This window comes from Chelon labrosus (genome assembly GCF_963514085.1).
Source record: "Chelon labrosus genome assembly, chromosome: 11".
Lineage (NCBI taxonomy): Eukaryota > Metazoa > Chordata > Actinopteri > Mugiliformes > Mugilidae > Chelon > Chelon labrosus.
This window is the reverse complement of record NC_140344.1, coordinates 5,493,226-5,512,939: the sequence shown is the minus strand read 5'-3', so window position 1 is coordinate 5,512,939 and position 19,714 is coordinate 5,493,226. Positions and strand designations below refer to the sequence as shown.

Genomic DNA, 19,714 nt, shown 5'->3' with positions numbered 1-19,714 from the left:
AAACATTTACCTCTTTATTGCATTGTTGAGTCATTCCTTCACACCGTCTCGCTGAACACTGCTCACTAATAGATTCTAATTACACGAACATGAAGAATGGCAGGGCTGTTTTTAAAGCACGGTTCTCAGCTGCTTTGGTGGTGATGAGTTAACATGTCATGTGCAGAGTCACTTGTTACAAATGTTAGCTTAACAACGCAGAGCAGGGTGAGGAATCTGAAAAGCGCCTTCAGAGGAAAGCAGCGGGCGGCCGTATGATCCAGGAGCAAAGATCACAGGGAGGAAACGATGTAGGAGCAGAAACACTGAAGCTGTGAGAGCGCAGCATCAGGGAAAGAACGAATTGAGATCCTTTAGCTCCAGGGAAGATGTTGTTTTGCTGGTGTAGAGAGTGAGGCAAACACAGACCAATTTACTAGGGGGAAAATTGTGTTGGGAAAAAAAAAAGACGTAAGAGTAGACCTGGCCCATTCTTCACTGTGCAATCTAATCTCAGCTCTTGGAGAAGATGGGTGAAAACAAACATTGTTCTCCTGTCAGCCGCCCTGACAGAACATACAGTGCTAGTAAGAGAGCTCAGACCAGCCACACGTCCGCCTCAACCAAGAAGATGATTAGGAAGGAATGCTTAAAACAGAAAATGTTTGGTTTGACGTGATGAATATTCAAGGCAACACTGACCTCTGACACTTCCTTGTTGCTTTTCAAGGAGGAAAATAATTACGGGTCAAGAGTGGACACTCTCAGGGAGAATCCCAGGGCTACACGCTTGCAGGTTCAATGTCAGTCATGTAAAACTGCTGAAACATTGAATTTTTAATCAGGTGGTACTCTCAATGAGAACCTAAAATATTTAGTTGCACTTCATAATATGTTTTCCCCCTCCTTTATGAATAATAAGTGCTTGATAATGTTTAGAAAAGCAATGATCAGGTGTACCAAACTAAAGAATAAAACAGTGGTAAATCAGTAATCTGTTCCCTAAATGAGATTTATGTTCATGAATCACTTGAAGCACCTTTCTAAACACCCTTCAAACACATTCATAAATAATATTTAATTTCGTCATCCACTAATGACTGGTGCCACCGTGGTAGGGCTGGGCGATGTGATCGAAATGAATATCATGATATTAAATCAGCATTTTCTGACAAATGGATATGCGGTATGGCTGCGTGTGTGATGAATGCACCATCATGCATCAGTGAACTCGGTGTTCAGCGCTGGGGTTAATGATTTTTGTTTCGTTGTCATGATTTACATCGTGTTAAATATGTGAAATGAATCAGTCTAGAATAAGGCAGACATATGCTCTATATATTTGTTACTGTCAAGAGATTCCATTTAAAAAAAAAACAACAACACTGTTTAGACATATATCCTAATACTTTATGACTTTCTAAACTTGTCAGTAGTACTCCACCTGAAACCCATTAATCGCTATTGAAGACAGTTCTTCATAAACAGGTCTCAAATGTAAAAAAAAAAAAAAAAAAAGTCCAGGAACTCTAGGTTTTTAAGCGAATAGTGGGTTTGTTTGGGATTGTCTATAGTTGGGGTTTAATGCACATTCATCAACCACAACATTAAAACCACCTGACTAATACAGAGTGGGTCCACCTTGTGCCACCAACACAGCTCCGACCTGTTGGGGAAAGGAACCTGGGAGTTTTCTGGCACGTAAGCAGCAGATCCTTCAGGTCCTGTGGGTTACAGGATGGAGCCTCTGTGGATCAGGCTTGCTCTGGTGCTTGGTCCACAACAGTGTTTAGGTGGTATGTGCCAGGAACAAACGTTTACAGTGTAATGAGATGAGTGATTCACTTGTGCTGTCAGTGGTTTGACTGTTGCGGCTGATCGGTGTACGCTTGGTTGTGGTTCTCTTTGAGTATCAGTGGCAGCAGGGCAGCGAGAGTGGGACTGAGTGTGATGCGACTCATTGTACATTTCATAATTCTGTGACAAAGATGGAGCACTATGGCACAGAGGAATAAGACATATTCGTCTTTAGAAACACAGATAATACTTGGGAATAGGATCAATTCTTGGTTTTGTTCTGTTTGGTTACAGTAACAAATATAGCCTATTATAAACCTTATTCTGTTTTGTGACAGAAGAATTGTATGAAGACAACTAATTATGATCATATGACATGACATCATTATGACTTAAGTTGTTAAAAATTATTACTAAATTAACGCCCAGCCGTATGTTAAGGATAGCTGTCAAAAGCTGAAATAAATAAACTCCTATGGAAATAAATACTAATGATACTCTGAGGTCAGTTGAACAGTCCTTGAGAATGACTGTTAAGATGCTCCACTAAGGTCACAACTTGCAGGTATAAAAACTATAGATTGATTTGGCAATCAAAATGAGTATCAATAAATACATACAAAATGAATAAATAAACCTGGAAATACATAATAAGTTACTAAATAATAATAAAAAACCTTTGCCTCTATGACGTACTAAGAGTCTCTGTGTGTAGTCCTCATTGGCTGGGGGGTTGTGTAGTCCATAAACTTATACTTCTAATAATGAGCCACTCTTTCTGACTGGCTGTCACCACAATGCGTACACACTCAATGTCATAGGCAATCTTGTGGTCTACATCTTGAACCTCAATGTTGCCATTTTTAAACTCCCCTAATGTGATATAAGAGGAGCACTGTTTCCCTTTTTTAGTCCCAACTAATTTCTCTCCTACTTCCAGAGCACCGTGGTGAAGAATGTCATTCTGCCGGTCATCGGACCCTGTAGAAATCTTAATTTTACTAATTTTGGTCGATTTGTTAAAGACTATGACAAAGAAATCTCCAGTGGAAGGAGGCTTCCCCCAAAAGTATTCATCCACTGTGCTATAAGCCTTGGTGGCGTCGTAGTTTTCAAAGACATTGATGTTTGTGTATAGGCTGGCCGGGGGGTTGTCAGGAATGTCTATGGAGTCCTCCTCAAAGTCATCGTCCTTCAGCTTGTTCTCTGCTCCTTTATAAGAGGAGTAGTAGCCCATGTGCTGGAACAGCGAGGGCTTGAAGCGGATCACGTCCTTCTGGGCCAGCAGACCCCTGAAGTGGATGAGGAGCCAGTCGCAGGGCATTTCCTGGTAGAACATGAGCAGGAAATGGGCCAGACGTGGCAGGTCTCTGGAGTGGTACAGCTTCCCGATGTAGCCCAGCTTGGAGAACTCCAGCATCACCCAGTAGGAGCCTTCTCTGGAGGTGATCACCTTCTTCAGCGCCGTCAGGAAGTTCCTGGAGCAGCGCACGTCGTCCTCTAACATCATGTAGAAGTGAGACAGGTTCGTGCAGAAGTTGAGGAGGAAAGCGTAGTCCACGTTCTGCTTAGAGCGGAAACGGACCCGGTCCTCCGGGTCGTTGTAGTTCCTTTTCAACCCGTCCAGAGATGGGTAGTACTCCTCTGGGGCCTGGATGACCAGGAGGCGTCCCGCTATGATGTGATGAGCAAACTTCCTGGTGATTTCTTGAACCAAGTTCTCACACCAGACCAGGTCAAAGTCTGCCAAGTGGACCACAACCACGATCTCTTTCAGTTCTTCATAACTGGACTGATCAAAGATGGATTTGATCGTCTCCAGAAGGTAGTTTCCTCTTTTTCTTTTGACTGACGATAGCCCGATGGTGAGGTACTCTGTAAACACAATGTGAAGATCACCGATTGAGATGAAATGTTGCATAACACTGTTTTTTAATAGAAACTGTATAAAGGAACAACATGTGAAGCTTATATTCTTCAGAGGACCAGTACTTTTAATGTTAAAGTCCTGACTTGGGAACAGCAGATTATAAACTGTTATAAGCTGACTTCATTTGCTGTTAAGAAGATGTCAATCTGCTGCTGAAGACCATGAGATGTGTAGTAGATTGCTCTTGAATAAGGTCCTTGAGATTGTCATGCTATATCAGTAACATCTGAGTAACTGGAATACAATCAGTGTTTTTAAATGCATTTTCAGTCAGAAATAGGTCAGATGTAGTGCAGATATATATTTATTAATATTTTGTAGCTGAATAAAAAAACTACATTAGCTGTTGTTGTTCGTTGATGGCGAAACAGGCATAAACATTTTGAGTATAAAACATCGAGACAAGAGCTGTGCATAGTGCTTTATGTTGAGTAAAGAACCTCTGTGGAGCAATTTTACTTTATTGCTGTGCTTGAGAATCCCAATGTCACAGATTTTAATTTTAAAACATCTTATTCTCTCACTAAACTTACTCTTGCGGTTCAGCGGGGTTCCGGCGAGATAGCGATACGTGACATTAATGGTTCCAGAGAAATTACTGAGGTCTCTGAAGGTGTGAACGTATCGTTCTGAGCTGGAAGGGTGGACTGATGTTTCCCTAAGCTGCCTTTTATCCCCTTCCTGGAACACAGCATGAAAAACACATTATGAACAACAGAAGAAAACAACTGTAATAGTTCTCTGCAGAAGAGAAAAGTCTAAATTTCTATTGTGAATAATTCAATGGAGGGATAAGACAGACTTGTGTTCTTAAAGCTGTCTCTGGCTTTCTGTACAAACTTGAGACAATATGTGTTGTGATGTGGCTGAGCAAACTCCCGTTTAGATGTTTGGAGACAAAAGGACTCTTAAAACCTCTCCAGGCAGTTTGCACAGCCGAGCAAATGGACTTGAGGAGAACTAGTGAGCTGAAAATGCAAACTAGCGCTCAATAATTTAAACAACAAACATAGATAATGTTTGAGATTTGATGGCATCATGAATAAGAGATAAATCATCTGGATGATTTCAACGGGGGTCCGTGTCATGAAAATTTAAACGAGTTTCCCTTAAAAACAAGCAATTATGAAAGGGACAACATGGGTAGAGGGAACAAAGAGAACATAATCAGTAACATATCCGGTCAGATTTGTCGATGATACAGCCAGAAGAAAAACAAAACTTGAAATTAGTGGTCTTGTATTTATATAGCGCTTTTCTACCAGTGACACTATCTATCTACTTAGGCGTTCATACAAGCACACAACAACCCTCTGGTTCTTGGACATCCTGCTCTATCTACTGAGACACACAAGGGAGTAAGTAAAGTGAGTTCTGATTTGGACAGTGTTTGCTGATAATGCACAAGCAACACATGATTTACTCACCAGCACATAGCCGTCTTCAATGTAGAGGTTCAGGAAGAGGAGGAAGGTGATGAGGAACCCGAGGAAGGGAATGGTGGAGCGTTTCCTCAGACACCTCATCTTGTCCAAGGATTTCCACACCAGCCTCATGCTAGACACGCTCTCACTGGGATCTGCGCAAGACGAAACATGGAAAAAGACACGTCAGGCCTGGTTGCTCTGAATGTCGTCAGCCCGAGACGCTGCCCGCAAATAATCTGCCTTTTTATCAAGCATCAACAGATTGCTGGGGAATTAACTTTAGGACGGCACAGTCGCGCATCGCGTTATTATCTCTCGCTAGCGTCATAATTATTCTTGAACGGACTTCTAATGATGTGGATAGAGACAGAGGCAAAGATAATGAGCGTGGGAACCCAACAAACTGATTGGCAAATCACATGAAAGAAAACCTGTAGGCGCAGCAGAACATAAAGGACAGTGATGTACGCAACAAAAAAATAACCAATCTCCAATGTGTTTTTGTTTTTACACTAATAATAACATACATCAAGAAGCAGCTGTTCGAGGCTTCAACATCCCACAGTGTTCTGGCATTTTTAGCTGAAGCGTGGTGCAATGTTTGGCAGCCAGCATTTCAATACTTTCTCAAGAACTGGTCAAGAAGAGATGCTTCTGTCTACTCTTATCAGCTACCGAACTCCTCACTGTTGTGAAAATCATTTGTAGATTACAAGCCACCATCACTCAGGGAGAAGTCAATTCAGTTTTCGATTTAGCTCACTTTATTTCCGATTTGGGGTTGATTAAAAAAAGACAAAAGAGAAAAAAGGTAAAAGAGAAAGTACGTTTTAAAAGAGATATTTTCAGATAGTATCAGAATACTACAGGGATGATACGGATGAATACTTTTATTAATTATTAATTAATGTAATACTTTTGGTGTATCAGCCAATCCATTATAGTAAAAAATGTAGAAGTATAGAAAAAAGGCCATTATTACTCCCCCGCTGTGGGATAAATTAGAGGATTATCTTATCTCCTCTTATCTAAGGTGGCCTTTCATATTATATATTTTTCTTCTGTCCAAAAGGGCAAAATTCAGTAGTACCAATAAGCATTTATGCTTCATATAGGACTTTTATTAATTATCACAACTAACTAGTTAACTGATTACTTTGGTTGCACTGTAGCTTCTTAAAGCTACAGTCTGAAAGCATTTTTTTCCTCCTTCTGGTGGTGAGAGTGATTACACAAACAATGTTGATACATCAATATCATGTATGCCTCCAGTCACCAGTCCCTTCTCTTCTTTAAGTGCTCCCAAATAGCGTCTGTGTCTGTCCTCACCGTTGACTTTTTTGTCTGGAGCATCAGAAATCTGTTTTGACACCTACTATATTCTGTTTCATTCTTCCATTAAACTTTAATTGGCAGCTTAATTGGAGTACACACACACACACAAGACAGCAATGTGGCAACTTATGGAAGTTTGCTGAAATTCTGCCAGGCCAGTGGGAGTGACTGACGCACATGATTGACATATGACGCAAACACAGAGTTCCCCAAACGTGTACCTAAAAGAAACACCGTCGCGGCTTTGGTTCCTACCACCAAATTCACCGTGCTGACAGCAGGTTTGAAGTGTTGGGTGGACCCAGATGGAGGGAGAAAATAGTCAAAAAGGTTACCAGGGCAACTAGAGCCTGGAATTTCCACTAGCGACCAACTATCAGCTGCAAAGCGACGAGTGATGAGTGAATTCCTTTATGTGTGGCTAGGGCTTCAGTTATGTACATGCTTTCATTTTTCCACTAAGGGTCCCATCACACCCGCTGTGCGCTGTTCTGTCTCTGCCAGAGCTGAAGAGGGGAGCAACTGTAATCACAAACAGTTATTGCTGGTTGATGTTAAACACATAAGTAAGAATGTTACCACAGAAAACACATTAAAAGCTCCTGTATTCTCTATAATTTATATTACCTGACTGACTCAGTCAACAAGTGAATTTGTTTGCCAAGGGCTCAAATGTACCAGATGTTCATTTATCTGCAACAAGCTGATGAATGGCTGATAAATTTCGGCTGGTGCTGTCACAAAACCATCTCAGTCTTTTCAAAGCTGTGATTATATTTGGTGAAAACCATCAATACGATAACTATGCAGCTATATTAGTATTATGATGGATAGGGAGATAGCAGCACTGTGTGCCTCACTAGCACTCACAAGATGTTTTGTTGGAACCTCTAAACACTTCTCCAATATCTTGATCACTTAAAAGCTACTATGAATAACTGGGTTGTGTGGTGAGGATGGACCATATACAGCATCTGCCTGTTGCAGACATTTACAGTCCAAGGCGATCAATATCTACGAAAATATTACCTTATAAGCGCTTGATAGTGGATTTTGGATTCAGTTGTAGCTTAGGCAAGTAGTAGCCATGGAAGGTATAGCACACACAGTTTTCGGTCAGAGCAAAGCTACACTTTAGGCTGAGTGAACACAGCAACCTCTAATACCAACTGTACAACGGAGACTGACCGAGGGAGGTGCGGCCGCGGCAGCAGGAGTAATCCAAAACGTCTGCACGTGCATTGGTCCTTTCTCCGCCAGCAATTAGGCATCAGCATGTGCTTTTGTTCCACTGCTGCAAAGCCTCTGAGATGCCTAATAGAATACAAACTACCTCTATACTCAGTTCAATGACCACACACACATTGATCACTCGCACCAAGAGTCGGCTTCACCGGGGATTTGGCCAGTCGATAACCCTTCGTGCACACTTGAAAACTGAATTTAACATCTCCATCCACGGCGGCCTGTTCTCTGTAGTTTTTATGCATGGGAATTATATGTAATTATGACATTTAGAGCTGTAGTATGACGAACCATATATGGCAAGCCTAACGACTTTATGTAAATAATTATGCATTAGTTGTGGACTGATCAGTGGTTGCAGTTTGATATATTTCTACATACCAATAATACACAGGAAGAAATAGTATTAAGGCATTCACAACATGCTTGCTTCTAACTGAGTTGTATAATTTATGAAATTGCATGCCAACATGGTATGAATGATTTCTGAGTCTTGGCAATTCAAGATTCTCATCAAATTAAGAAAACAGTCGACATAAAGTGGTTCAACATTTACAAAACTGCATTGTAGACAACATCCAAAACATGCAAATGTGTGCGACTACATGTTAACCTTGGTCTAATGAGAACTGAGAGACTGAGAATGAGCTGTTATGTCTAACCTGTGGGATGCTATCTTGTCAAATCAACATTTTTTGGTATCTGCAGTTTGAAAACTGTAGTTAACCGAAATATTGTGCCATATCTGTAACCTAAAGACAGTCTGTCTTTCACGTGGTTTTGGTGTTATGGACAGAAAGTCTGGAGTGCTCTGAATATCATGTACTCTGTGCTCTGCATGGATAAACAGTGTGGCATACCTCCAGTAAATCGCAGAGCGCTGCTGGAGAAGGCTGAATGCAGCATGATGATGAGACGAATCATTAGGACCACTCTGGAGGAATCTCAGCTGATGGCTACAAATACAAGAGTCCTCCTGTCACCACAGCTCAGGTAACTCTCTCAGCTCCTGTATGCCTGCCACATCCTCTTTAGTGGGAACTCAGCGGCAGCTCTTTGCACAACATAAGCTGTGTCGAGACGCCCGGCTTACAATTAAACTAAATGAAATTCTTTGCGCGATCCCGCGGGAAAGCTACAATTAGACAACTTTTCAGCTTCATGTTGGAGGGGAGATTTGATCTCTCAGATTGGAAACTTGAGTGTCTATCTTGATGATACAAGACAAAGCGAGGCGCCTCTCTTATTTCAATAATTAAGCATGGGCTCAGAGCAGGAGGATGATGAGATGCTCATTCTGCCGAAGGCACAGCTGGGTAACATGCGTGCTTCTGCTACCCTAGATTTTACTGTGACTAAGATGCATGGCAAAACAACTGAAACATTATAACGTTGATTTGCAGTCCACTTTATATTCTTGGAATAAGCTAGAATATGGAAAAGAGATGTATGGATGATAGCAGGAACTCACTGTGAGCATCCATCAATGGGAAGGTGTGCGTTGTTGTGTTCCCGTGGCATGGATCCAGCATGGAACTGCAGCAGTGAAATGGACTGAGTATGTTTTAATGGGTGTGTCATCCTGGCAGTCACACAATCCCTCAAATGTCCCCAGCACCATTTCAGGACATAGCACACTTCCAGCAGGCAGGGGCTGTTAAATATCCATTATGCACTGTGTGTGTGAACTGGACCAAATAAACCACAACGCCGCCGCTCTGCTCGCCGTTGCCTCGCAGCACGCTGTGCACTTAACTCGAATCTAGTGTCTGTCCCAAAGTCTCTCAGTAAGAGGTTAAATCCCGTTAAGACTGACAGAAACGGGCTTGGCGGCAACAAAACTATAGCCAAAGCCAAGCGTGTGAGCTGTAACACCAAAAATTCTATTAGATTTTTTTTATTGTTGTGGCTAAACGTACAATTTGATCTAGATGTCTTGAGTTGGAATTCTAAATTCACATACTCTCCTATTTATCTTTTTTACCATTTCAATAGTAATACAATGTCACAGCCTGCAAGATTTCTGCGCGATGGTTGCTGCTGTTGCACCTGGATGTGATAAGATAGAGACTACAACCCAGACAGCCTCCAAAAATCCCCCAAGGAAACTATCACCTGGTTGTATCACACCAGTGCCTTTGGGCTTTGGAAATGGCTCTCAGCTGGAAATCTTCCGCCCATCAATCTTTGACGTCACGCCAAGCTGAGGGTTGTTATGTTGTGTGCTGTGCAGAGAGATGACTTCCCGGGGGGTGAAAACGATAAACAAGGGAATTGGGGAAATATGTGAAGACCACTGTGTACACTCGTCTCAAAATAAAGATGGCAAATGCATGTTCCCGGTGTTAGCACAGAGGACAATTAGAAGCACAGACTTCATTCTTGGAGGACTGAATGAACATGAAGACAAAGGAGTATAATCATTTTTAGACTAATGGTTACTTTAATATCAGTCGGTATTTTATGATGTTTAAACATTTATTCTTTAAAATGTGAAATAAAATCAAATAGAAATGCCGAAAAAGCTCAAGCTCCCACTCGGTTTTACCTCAGCGGCAGTCCAAACTAAAATGAATGCAAGAGACCTTTTTCTTGGATCTTGAAAGAAAATCTGTATATTTGATGAATAAATATTTAATCAGGTAATTTCAGCGCTAGAGCACTTAGAGAAACTAACTTGGTTTTTTTTACACGTGTTTTGCTGGCGATAGCCCATTTATCCGGGGGAAAAAAAACTGCCCTTGTAAGCTATCTCTGAATTTCATCCTCCACGTTTCTCTGGCTGCGCATACAAGACGACTGATCCGTTATTGTCTTCTTTTCCCCTGCTACACCCGCTTCCTCTAATGATGAAATCTGACAGAGGCAGGCTTCAAATGGAAAACAAGAAGCTCCCATGTGTGGAGAAGGCAATTATGTGCTCTGGCCTGATGTGCAACCTAATGCCAAGCATTCCACGTGAAATAATACAAAAAAAGAAAAAAAAAAGTCTAAACAAAACAAAAGACCTTCCATCCCCTCTCCATTTGTAATGGCTTGATTGCTGCGGAGTGGCAGCAGTTCTCCTGCATGCCAATGATACCTTATTTCTTGTTGAGTACTGCGAAAGGGAAACAAAGAGCTACAGTAAATGGAGAAAAGGGACTGAGCAGAACAGCACTGACAAGCCACAAGGATACGAGTTGAGTTCCACTGTAATTTCACATCCCTTCTTCGAGAGGTTGTTCTATCAAGGTTGTTTCCACAAAAGTCAAACCACGATGTCGGAACACGTGCATTTGTAGCAACACCTGCTTACCTGAATTTGAAAACAATAAAAATAAATTGGAATTGATTGCTCATTCAAGAATGCGTGTGTACATTATCAGCTAAATGAATTGATGACTCTGAATACAGCAGTGAACTGAGAAAGGCAGAATAATGACGATTAGATTTGGAAATAAAATGTTCCCCTCTGGGAGTCCCAGGTACGCACAACTGTGAATCCCTCCACGTGCTACTCAGGAATCAGAATAACCTCTTAACAAACACTTTTGTTGCCGGCTTGAATCAGCTTTCGATTTAGGCCACGTTTTGAGAAGGTGAAGTCGCGCTTCTGTAATGGGAAAACCTAAATGGGAAACTCATTGTGAATAAGAAAAAGGGAAGAGATTAATAAAATGGGCAGCAGAAAGCAATTCTCCCACATTTCATCTTGTTATCTGTTTTACATTATTTCCCCTGGGTATCCTGCACCTTGCAGATATACAGCTCTGCACAAATAATCAATTAAGCCTGCAGATTTGCGGGGATTCAGCAGTTGCTTTGTGTCAGGCCTTCAGCCACTTTCAATGGATTTTCTTTCACGATAAAAAGCCGAGAGTAACAGAGGCTTTTGTTGATAACAAAATTGTGGCGCGGGGCGGAATAATAAATCCCTTTATTACGAAATGGCTGTTTTGTTAATAATTCAAATTGGTCAAACACTTAACCAATTACCACATGCTTACATAGCGCCCAACAAGCCAGATCCAAGCCCCTTACAGAAACACAGAAATGATCTTAGTTATCTGGATGTAATGGGAAATTGACAATGAGAGTCTTAACAACACACAGGGTTGTAAATTAAAGCCTGGAAGCTGTTACGGGGTGATCCACCATGTAATTCCTACAAACACATCAGCCAGTCACGTTTGAAGTTGATGACCTGTCATCTCCACAAAGGTAGTCTTCGAAAGGCAGTCATTACGTTACTTTAGGCAACAACACAAACTTAAATTTTACTGGCAAGTAGTTATCTGATCATAAAATAGTCCCAGATGTGGTACGCTTGATCAATCCAAGCTGCATCAAACCCCTGAGACCAGACGGCTACGTCAAGGATCCAAACAGATGTACCGCCCCACAACAGCAGCAGCAGCAGCAGCAGAAGCACTGTGCCTGTCACCGCTGTCAGTAGCTTGAGCTCACTCCCTCTAATGGGAGGAGGAGGTGTTGAGGAGGTGGCGGTGTAGGGAGAACGTGTGTGTGCTGAATGTGATACGTTCCCCACGGGCACACTGTCCAAGTGTGCCGCCCTCCCCCCACTGCCACCTCCAACTGCCATTGCTACCACCGCTGCGGCCCTCGTGGGAGAAGCGAGCAGTCCAGTGACAACGGCACTTCCAGCTGTTCTCCCATGAGGAGCTGGTGTGCGAGGCTAGGCTTGGAGCTCGAAAAACCCCAAATGGTCTCATCCAGTCAGCCTGTCGGGCGCTCTGATAAAAGAATATTTCTAACCACTGACAAACAGCCTTTTGTTTTTTTTGTTTTTTATTCCGGATGGACCCTGTGTCTTTGCCTTTGTGAGCCCACTCAATGAGAGGACAGAGCCTTGTTCTAGTTCCAGGATGTGTTGGAGACATCCACAAAGCTTTTCAATTCATCAGCACTGGCACAGGTGGTGCAAGCAACTGGAATAAATTCTCATGAAATATTAAGCATGTGCACCCCGTTGATGCTAGCTTCAGAGCAATCAAGCAACAGAACACTCAGAACAAACAGCTCTGGCACTCTTTCCTCTGCAGTACAATCGTGCGGATCATTCAGCCAGGTCCGTAATTGAAATGTGATTGTAAAGAGCTTCCTCAGATCAGTCCGTATTTTTTCGTCTCATTTGATGCCTACTTACTTGGCTGGAGAGGAGAAGGTTTCATATTCTTTACAGCCTTCAGTGGACTCGTGCCATTTCTGGACAGCCAACCTTTAACTTCATCAGGATTATGAAAGGGAGACTGCATTTATCATGAAACGCAAACCGAGTGCAATCAACGAGGGTAATGTGCTGATGAGGTGGCAACAGACACAGTACTTGCCTCATCACGGAGATGCTCTCAGGCTCTCTGCAGTGATACACAACACTGACAGCCTCAAAGAGAAAGGTCTTTATGATGTGGTTGTTAGTGGAGCTTTCTTAAGCGATGTGCATTTAGAGCGTTGTCTGGATGTTTGTGTTTAGGGTTAGTGGGAAATATGAAAGGCTTTCAATGTTCCAGCTGTGTTGAGCGTAATGAGTATGGAAAGGTGTGAGAAACGATTTGAGCAAGCCTCTCCCAGGCCCTTCTAAGTAGTTAGCACTCTGACCCAGATTAGCACTATGCCAGAGGTGCACTTGGGAAGGACGGTGATGCTGCCCGCTTATTTCCACTAGAAAACACTCTCGACATGTGTACATCCCCTGTACACAAGCAGACACACGCATATGGTCTCCATTTTTTTTCCCACATCCCTTGTGTGAGGCTGTGAAGGTGTGGCCGGTGAAATAAATGATTACCTACATCTGAGCTGCAGGATGATTAGTATTTGAATATTGTGAGGAACTGTCTTGGGCAAATATATCCAATTAGGTCTTTGTTACATCCCAATCAGCTAATGGAGTGTGGCTTCCCGACTTCAAACTCCCCTGACCGCCCTCTGTGCTTGACGTCATGTGTCATAAACATATGCCGCTTCTCCCCTGAGGCTGTTTCCTACATTAAAAACACAGACCCACGTGAATCAGTGGACAGCATCCTGTCATCATGTCTCTACAACAACAACAAAAAAGGACAGTGGCTACAGGCAAGGGAAAGAATGGAAAACAAAAGAGCAAAGGCCGGCCATTGAGAGAAAGGCCGGAGAGAAATCCTCTCTCCCATTCCTTCTCTCTCTCCCTCTCCCTCTCAGCCTCCATTTGGAAGACAGGAAAAAAGGAAGAGGAGACTTGGCTCTGCCTTAAAAGCACTTAAACAGCCAAGGTCACCTCCTGGTCAAATCTGTGAAATGAGAAAATGGCTGAGGGGGCAAGAGGCCAGTGGCAGATAACATGAAAATGCACTATCTCCCCCCTCCACATTCAGTGCAAGGGAAGGATGGGGCACTGGCAGCCTTTTCAAAAGGCTCTGTGTTGAAATAAGGACTGGAGACACAATAAGATGGCCCAGTTTCACCCAGTATGACAGCGCATACATTGAAGTGCTCTGGGAATGAGGTTCTTGGTGAAGCAGAGAGTGGGCAGTCAAAGAGCTGAATGCGAGCTCACACAACTGGGCTTTGTATTTAATCCCTCAGGTACATTTAAAGGCACACCCTCCGATTCAATCCAAGTCAACAACTGCGGTTAGTGGCAATTGTTAGTCATTAGGAAAATGTATCATAGACCTGATTTGAAACTGAGGTTGTCCAATGATATAAAGTCAATATCGGCTATAAGGCGTAAATTAAGCAGTAAAACTTGGAATTGATGTCATCAGGTGGTAGCGTTTAGAGGTGGCACTTCAAGCACTCTAAATTATCTCTTGACACAGGGGGCTCGTAGAACCTTTTGCCTGTGATATATACCGTCCAAATTACATCTATTTAAATAAAGGGCTTGCAGCTGTGACTCATAAAATGTGCTCATGACGTATAAGCCCTGTTTGCACGCAGGACTAGCGTTTTGCCCGGGGTCCCACTGTGATTTGTAATAACTGCAGATGGACGCCTGCGCTTTAATAACAGTGTGACTCAGCCGTGTCCGTGTTATGTGAAGTAAAACTTCAACCAACTCCTCTAATATTGGTCCCATCTAGTGAGTCGGATACACTTTTGGAGAGTTTGAGGAGACCAAAACAGAGCTCAAAACAGAGGGTCCAAGTGGATTCCACGGTTCTAAATGACTGGTGGGGAGATGGGGTTTAAATAGGAACATCTGTAGGTGTCGCCTATCAGAAATTTGCATGACTAAGATCTTTTAACAACCAGAAACTGTTTTTATCCTGTTCTCTTTCCTCAAACAACCCTGACCCACACAGGCCAGAGACCACAAAAGTACCACCACCGATCACACCTTGAGCCTGTGACCCTTGTCCGAGTACTAAAGCCCTGTTCAGACCCTGCATTAACATCTGACCTGGGCAATCCCATCGCAAGCATCCAGCTTTTAGTGCCTGTGCTCACACATGGCATCAAAATGCGTCTTGAGCCAGCTCTCCAGATCCGATCTCAGTATCTCGCTCTGTATGTAAAGAAACAAATATTAACAACTATTGTCTCTAATGGAGCTCTACTGAGTCTCTGGTAATAAAGTCAAATAAAGACACAAGTGATTATCGCATCAGTAATTAACCACATGTCAATACAGTCATTTGTTAATTCTTGTTTAGATTTATTTATTATTAAAAGGGACAGAAAACAGAATCAGAATATTTAAAAGGCACTTTACTAAGGAACGGCTGACCACAGCAGCACCCCTGCTGAGTACTGGCGCTCTTTAATCCAACTCAGGACGCATTGTGTTGACGCTACCAAGGGAAAATTTGCGATCAAATGAGTCCCAGACCTCCTCCAAATGCAATCAGAGATCGGATCTCTCAAATACGATCTCAATGCATCCTAGGTGTGGCCCAACCTGTACTTTAAGCTGGCAACTAGTGATCAAATTCCCCTGAATGATGCCAAAGAGTACCACTGTTTGGAGAAAGAAAACAGCTTAAAAGACAATTTCCTCCAACTGCAGGTAAGTATCTGGTTGTTGACACACCCTAGTCATGCAAATTTCTGATGGGCAACACCCACAGATGCTCGTATTCAAACCTCAACTCCCAAAGAAAATAGACAATTTTTTTTCCAGCTGTTGCCTGCTTTGTCGGTGGAAAATAGCGACACTGGCTACATAAAGTGGAAATACCTTGTTTCAGCTCGTTTTTTGATATTCTATGGCCCGGATCACTGAGAACCTTTAGAGAGTGGATATTAGAATTGCTTGCTAACACGTTTACAGGGAAATCTTACGCCTGGTAGCTTTTTTGCAGTTCTTCTAGAGCTATTAAAATACATAAATGTCCCATGTTAGTAATAGGTCATGCGTAAATAAGGCTGTGGTGTCCCAACAGTTTTTACATTATTACATTCAATTCTATGGAGAAACCGCAAGATCAGTTAGTACATTAGTGAGGTGCGGTGGCCTGAAACTCAGCTTCAAATCGAAGGTGAACCTCTACATATTTAATAAGATTACCACCATGCTTTAACAGAAGCAGGTTTAAAAATTCAACATTTTGACAAAATCACACACGTCCAGCAGCTGTTGGGCGATATTGGATGGTAATATTGTAAACTGCATGCAACTTCTGGAAACAAAACACCTGATAGCAAAAGAAGCCAGGCTGCATTGCTGAGTTTACAGCTCGCAGTGGATTGCAGCAGTGTTAATTTAAATCAAGTTATCTGTCATTTTTAAAAGATTTTACTTTATAGGCAACCTTCACAGTCCCAATCTTTCCTCCCTAAAGCAGAATGAGAAACAAGCGGAAATTGAGATGAGCAGTACAGTACCTCAGTGGTGAAGCCTATGTTTCCTGCTGGTCCGGACAATCTAGAATAACAGAGCTCTCCCGGAGGCGACTCTCTGCTGATCCATTGACTACCTATCCCAGAGTCGGACTGATGGGAGAATATCCTATATCCCTGAATCCCCTGAAATCTCCCAAGTCTCTATCATGAATATTTGATGGGGGATGTGTGTTACGGCCAATCACTAAAAGACATTTATCTCCTATACCCCTGACTGGGCAGCCTTTGCTGAGGCTCTCCTTTGGTAATCAAAAACAAACGTTTCACGGATGAAAAGGCCCTTTAAAGAGAATCATTGATACCACTGTAATATATGTGTGGAATATTAGCCTTGGCTGCACGCTGGGAATTCATTAGGAGTCAAACTTGATACAAACATGAGACACACTCTTTTTGAAATCTCACATTTGTATTTTCCTCTGCTGCCAACAAAATAAAAAAAGTAGGGGTTATTTTTTTCTACATCTAGCCTGCATGTGTTTGTTGTGCCCAGCCTCCCAAGAGTCTCCAGGAGCATGCGGTGTACATTAATTAGCTATTCTGAGACTTAAGTCTGTACTTATTCAACCCTAACGACCCTGTTTGTGCCACAGCGACGCTGCATTGAGTGTTCAGCAAATTCCTTCGGTCACTGCTCAGACCTTGAGTTTTCCATCATCAGCCTATTATTTTATAACCTTGGTTATGCGAAACACGGTGGCATTTGTGATGACAGAAATGAGCTCGGGTCCTCATAAAAAAAACGATTCCAGCTCTGTAGCCTTTTAATGACGCTGCCATGGAGCAATTTTACTACTCCGGTTCAACTACCGTTTGTTGTATCCACGACTAATGAGATTGGGAAACGAAATTGTGGTTAATGTTGAGTTTTTGCAGAAATGATACAGCAGCTTTTCAGGGCTAGAAATGCAAGTACACGTCCAAGAGCCTAACATTGTTATTAATCTCTATCAGCCTCCTGCATGGGCATCAGAGGCACAACTCAAATAACCTGGCTGATAATGCTTTAGGTTTAATTTGATCTACTGTTACATGATATCGCAAAAGTTTTCACTCATCCTCTACCAAGCTCTTTTCTGTCAGTTATACACTGATGAGGCATAACATTATGACCACCTTCCTAATATTGTGTAGGTCTCCCTTGTGTCTCCAAAAAAACAGTTGTGACTCATCAGAGAATGGACATGGGTCTTCTGAGGGTGTCCTGTGGTGTCTGGCAACAGAATGGGCCTCTGTGGATCATCCCACAGATACTTGATCAGTTTAGGATCTAGTGAATTTGGAGGCCAGGTCAACACTTTGTGCTGTTTTTGCCATCAAGGAGTGTCATTGCTATGGGGTGGGGGTGTCTGGTCTGGTCTAGGCGGGTGCTACATGTCTAAGTAACATCCACATGAATGCCAGGTCCAAAAGTCTACCAGCAGAACACTGAATTGTCACAAGATGGTCAATCTATAATGCTATTTACTGTCAGTGGCTGATCAGTGTATTTGAAACGGCAGATTATTGCTATAACAGGATAAAACTGAACGAAGCACCAAACCAACTGTAACACAATTGCACTTAACGAGTGTTTTACTGTGCAGTGACATTTGTGCTCAGCACTGAACACTGACGTCTGCACAAAGATGACTCTAGCTCATTTTTTCAGGTTTAATTCCTCCTGTTTGTCCTCCAGAATACTCACCCTTTATACATCATATTGCATGATGACTGTAACAAGACGAAATGCCAACATTTTAAATGTTAAATGTTGACATATTTTTAATCAGTCTTTTTGAATAAACAAAGCCTGCAATACTCCTTTTTTTCCACTCAAGATCCTTCATTAATGATACTAATGGAGGATCTATCATCTATCTGCGTGTTACAGCCCGGTGAAATTGTGTCTCTTGTTTTTGGACGTCTCGCCAAAGGGACTTCTTCCTCCTTTTGAATAGCAGTTGTGTGCAATTACTCTTGGGGTGGATCTGTTGCTGTCAGTTTGAGATGCTGACAAAGGATGCCCTTTGCCTTTGAAGTACTTCATCTTGCCTCAGGTAAAAGAGTCCATAACTTAGCAAAAAAGGAAAACTTTTTGTTTGGTTCTCTGCCTCAGGCAGGCTTTCAGACCAAGTGGGCTCCTCTGATGTTGAAATGTACACATTACACATACAAAATAGTATGTCAAAAGAAAAAGGGAAGCAGAAACATCCCTCCTCATTTCATGAAAGTACAACTAGACCACTCTATCAGGAGAGTATGCTTCACATTTCCTCCTACCTTTTGAAATAGCAAATCAGAATTCACTAAAAGCTTGTCTGTCTGCATTATTAATGTCAGCAGAGTGAAAGAAGTAGCTAAGAATATGCTTTGAATCCAAACCTTCGCCTGGCAACATGGGAAAACAAATATACATACATCCTGTTTGGAGTACGTACATGTTTACTATGTCCATGTTTTAAATAACAGCCAAGAGATAAAATCATGCTGAACCTAATTCAGATTAATTTTGAAGGCTTGAACACATTAACTGCAACATCTTCAGTGAAGGTGAGTCGTGTTTTCAGCACAAATGTATTCCGCAGACACAGCCGTTCTCTTTCACCTCCAGAGCAGAGGCTCTTGCGGTTTATTATTCAGCGTAAGTCGGCACACCAGCCCAGCTCCACCTTTGGCTCATTTCCGAACAATTTTCAAGCTTCCTGTAAAATGAATATGCATTGCTTTTGCAGTGAATCCATTTGCGAGACAGAATGATAATGAGGAGAAAGTGCTTTCAAAAAACCCAATTAATCTCATGTAAAACGACTGCTCAATGCTTCTAATGAGATGCCATTTTAATAAGCGGGTATGTTGTACAACAAAGCCATTTGGTAAACATTATTGTTTATTTGCTTGATGACATGCAGTCAATGGAACAAATTGGATTTTGTGAAAAAGTATATTACTTATCAATGTTTGATGTAAAGAAAATATGCCTTTTAGCTCGAGATGTGCACCCTACAGTTATTGTTACTCTGGCAGAACTGCACATTCACATGCAGGCTGGTTTTCAAGAGTTTACACAAAGCCAGATTAACATTAAACCACGTCTTATTGAAAATAAACCCTGAGCACTAAGCAATCCGCAAAGCAAAGTGTATGCAATGAATACAATAACTCAAGAAAATCAAGTTTGTCTCTATAGGAG

At 42.1% G+C, this 19,714-nt stretch overlaps 1 protein-coding gene across 1 annotated transcript; it reads right to left on the bottom strand.

Moving 5' to 3' along the window:
- Positions 1–2,494: 2,494 nt before the first annotated feature.
- mgat4c (mgat4 family member C) lies at positions 2,495–5,297 on the bottom strand (the record flags this gene model as incomplete). Its single annotated transcript, XM_084555424.1, has 3 exons — positions 5,134–5,297; positions 4,240–4,387; positions 2,495–3,651 (listed from the first exon to the last, which is right to left on the bottom strand). Exons 1-3 carry the CDS (start codon positions 5,260–5,262, stop codon positions 2,495–2,497), a joined length of 1,434 nt encoding a protein of 477 aa, XP_084411550.1. The 5' UTR covers positions 5,263–5,297.
- Between the last annotated feature and the right edge of the window lie 14,417 nt (positions 5,298–19,714).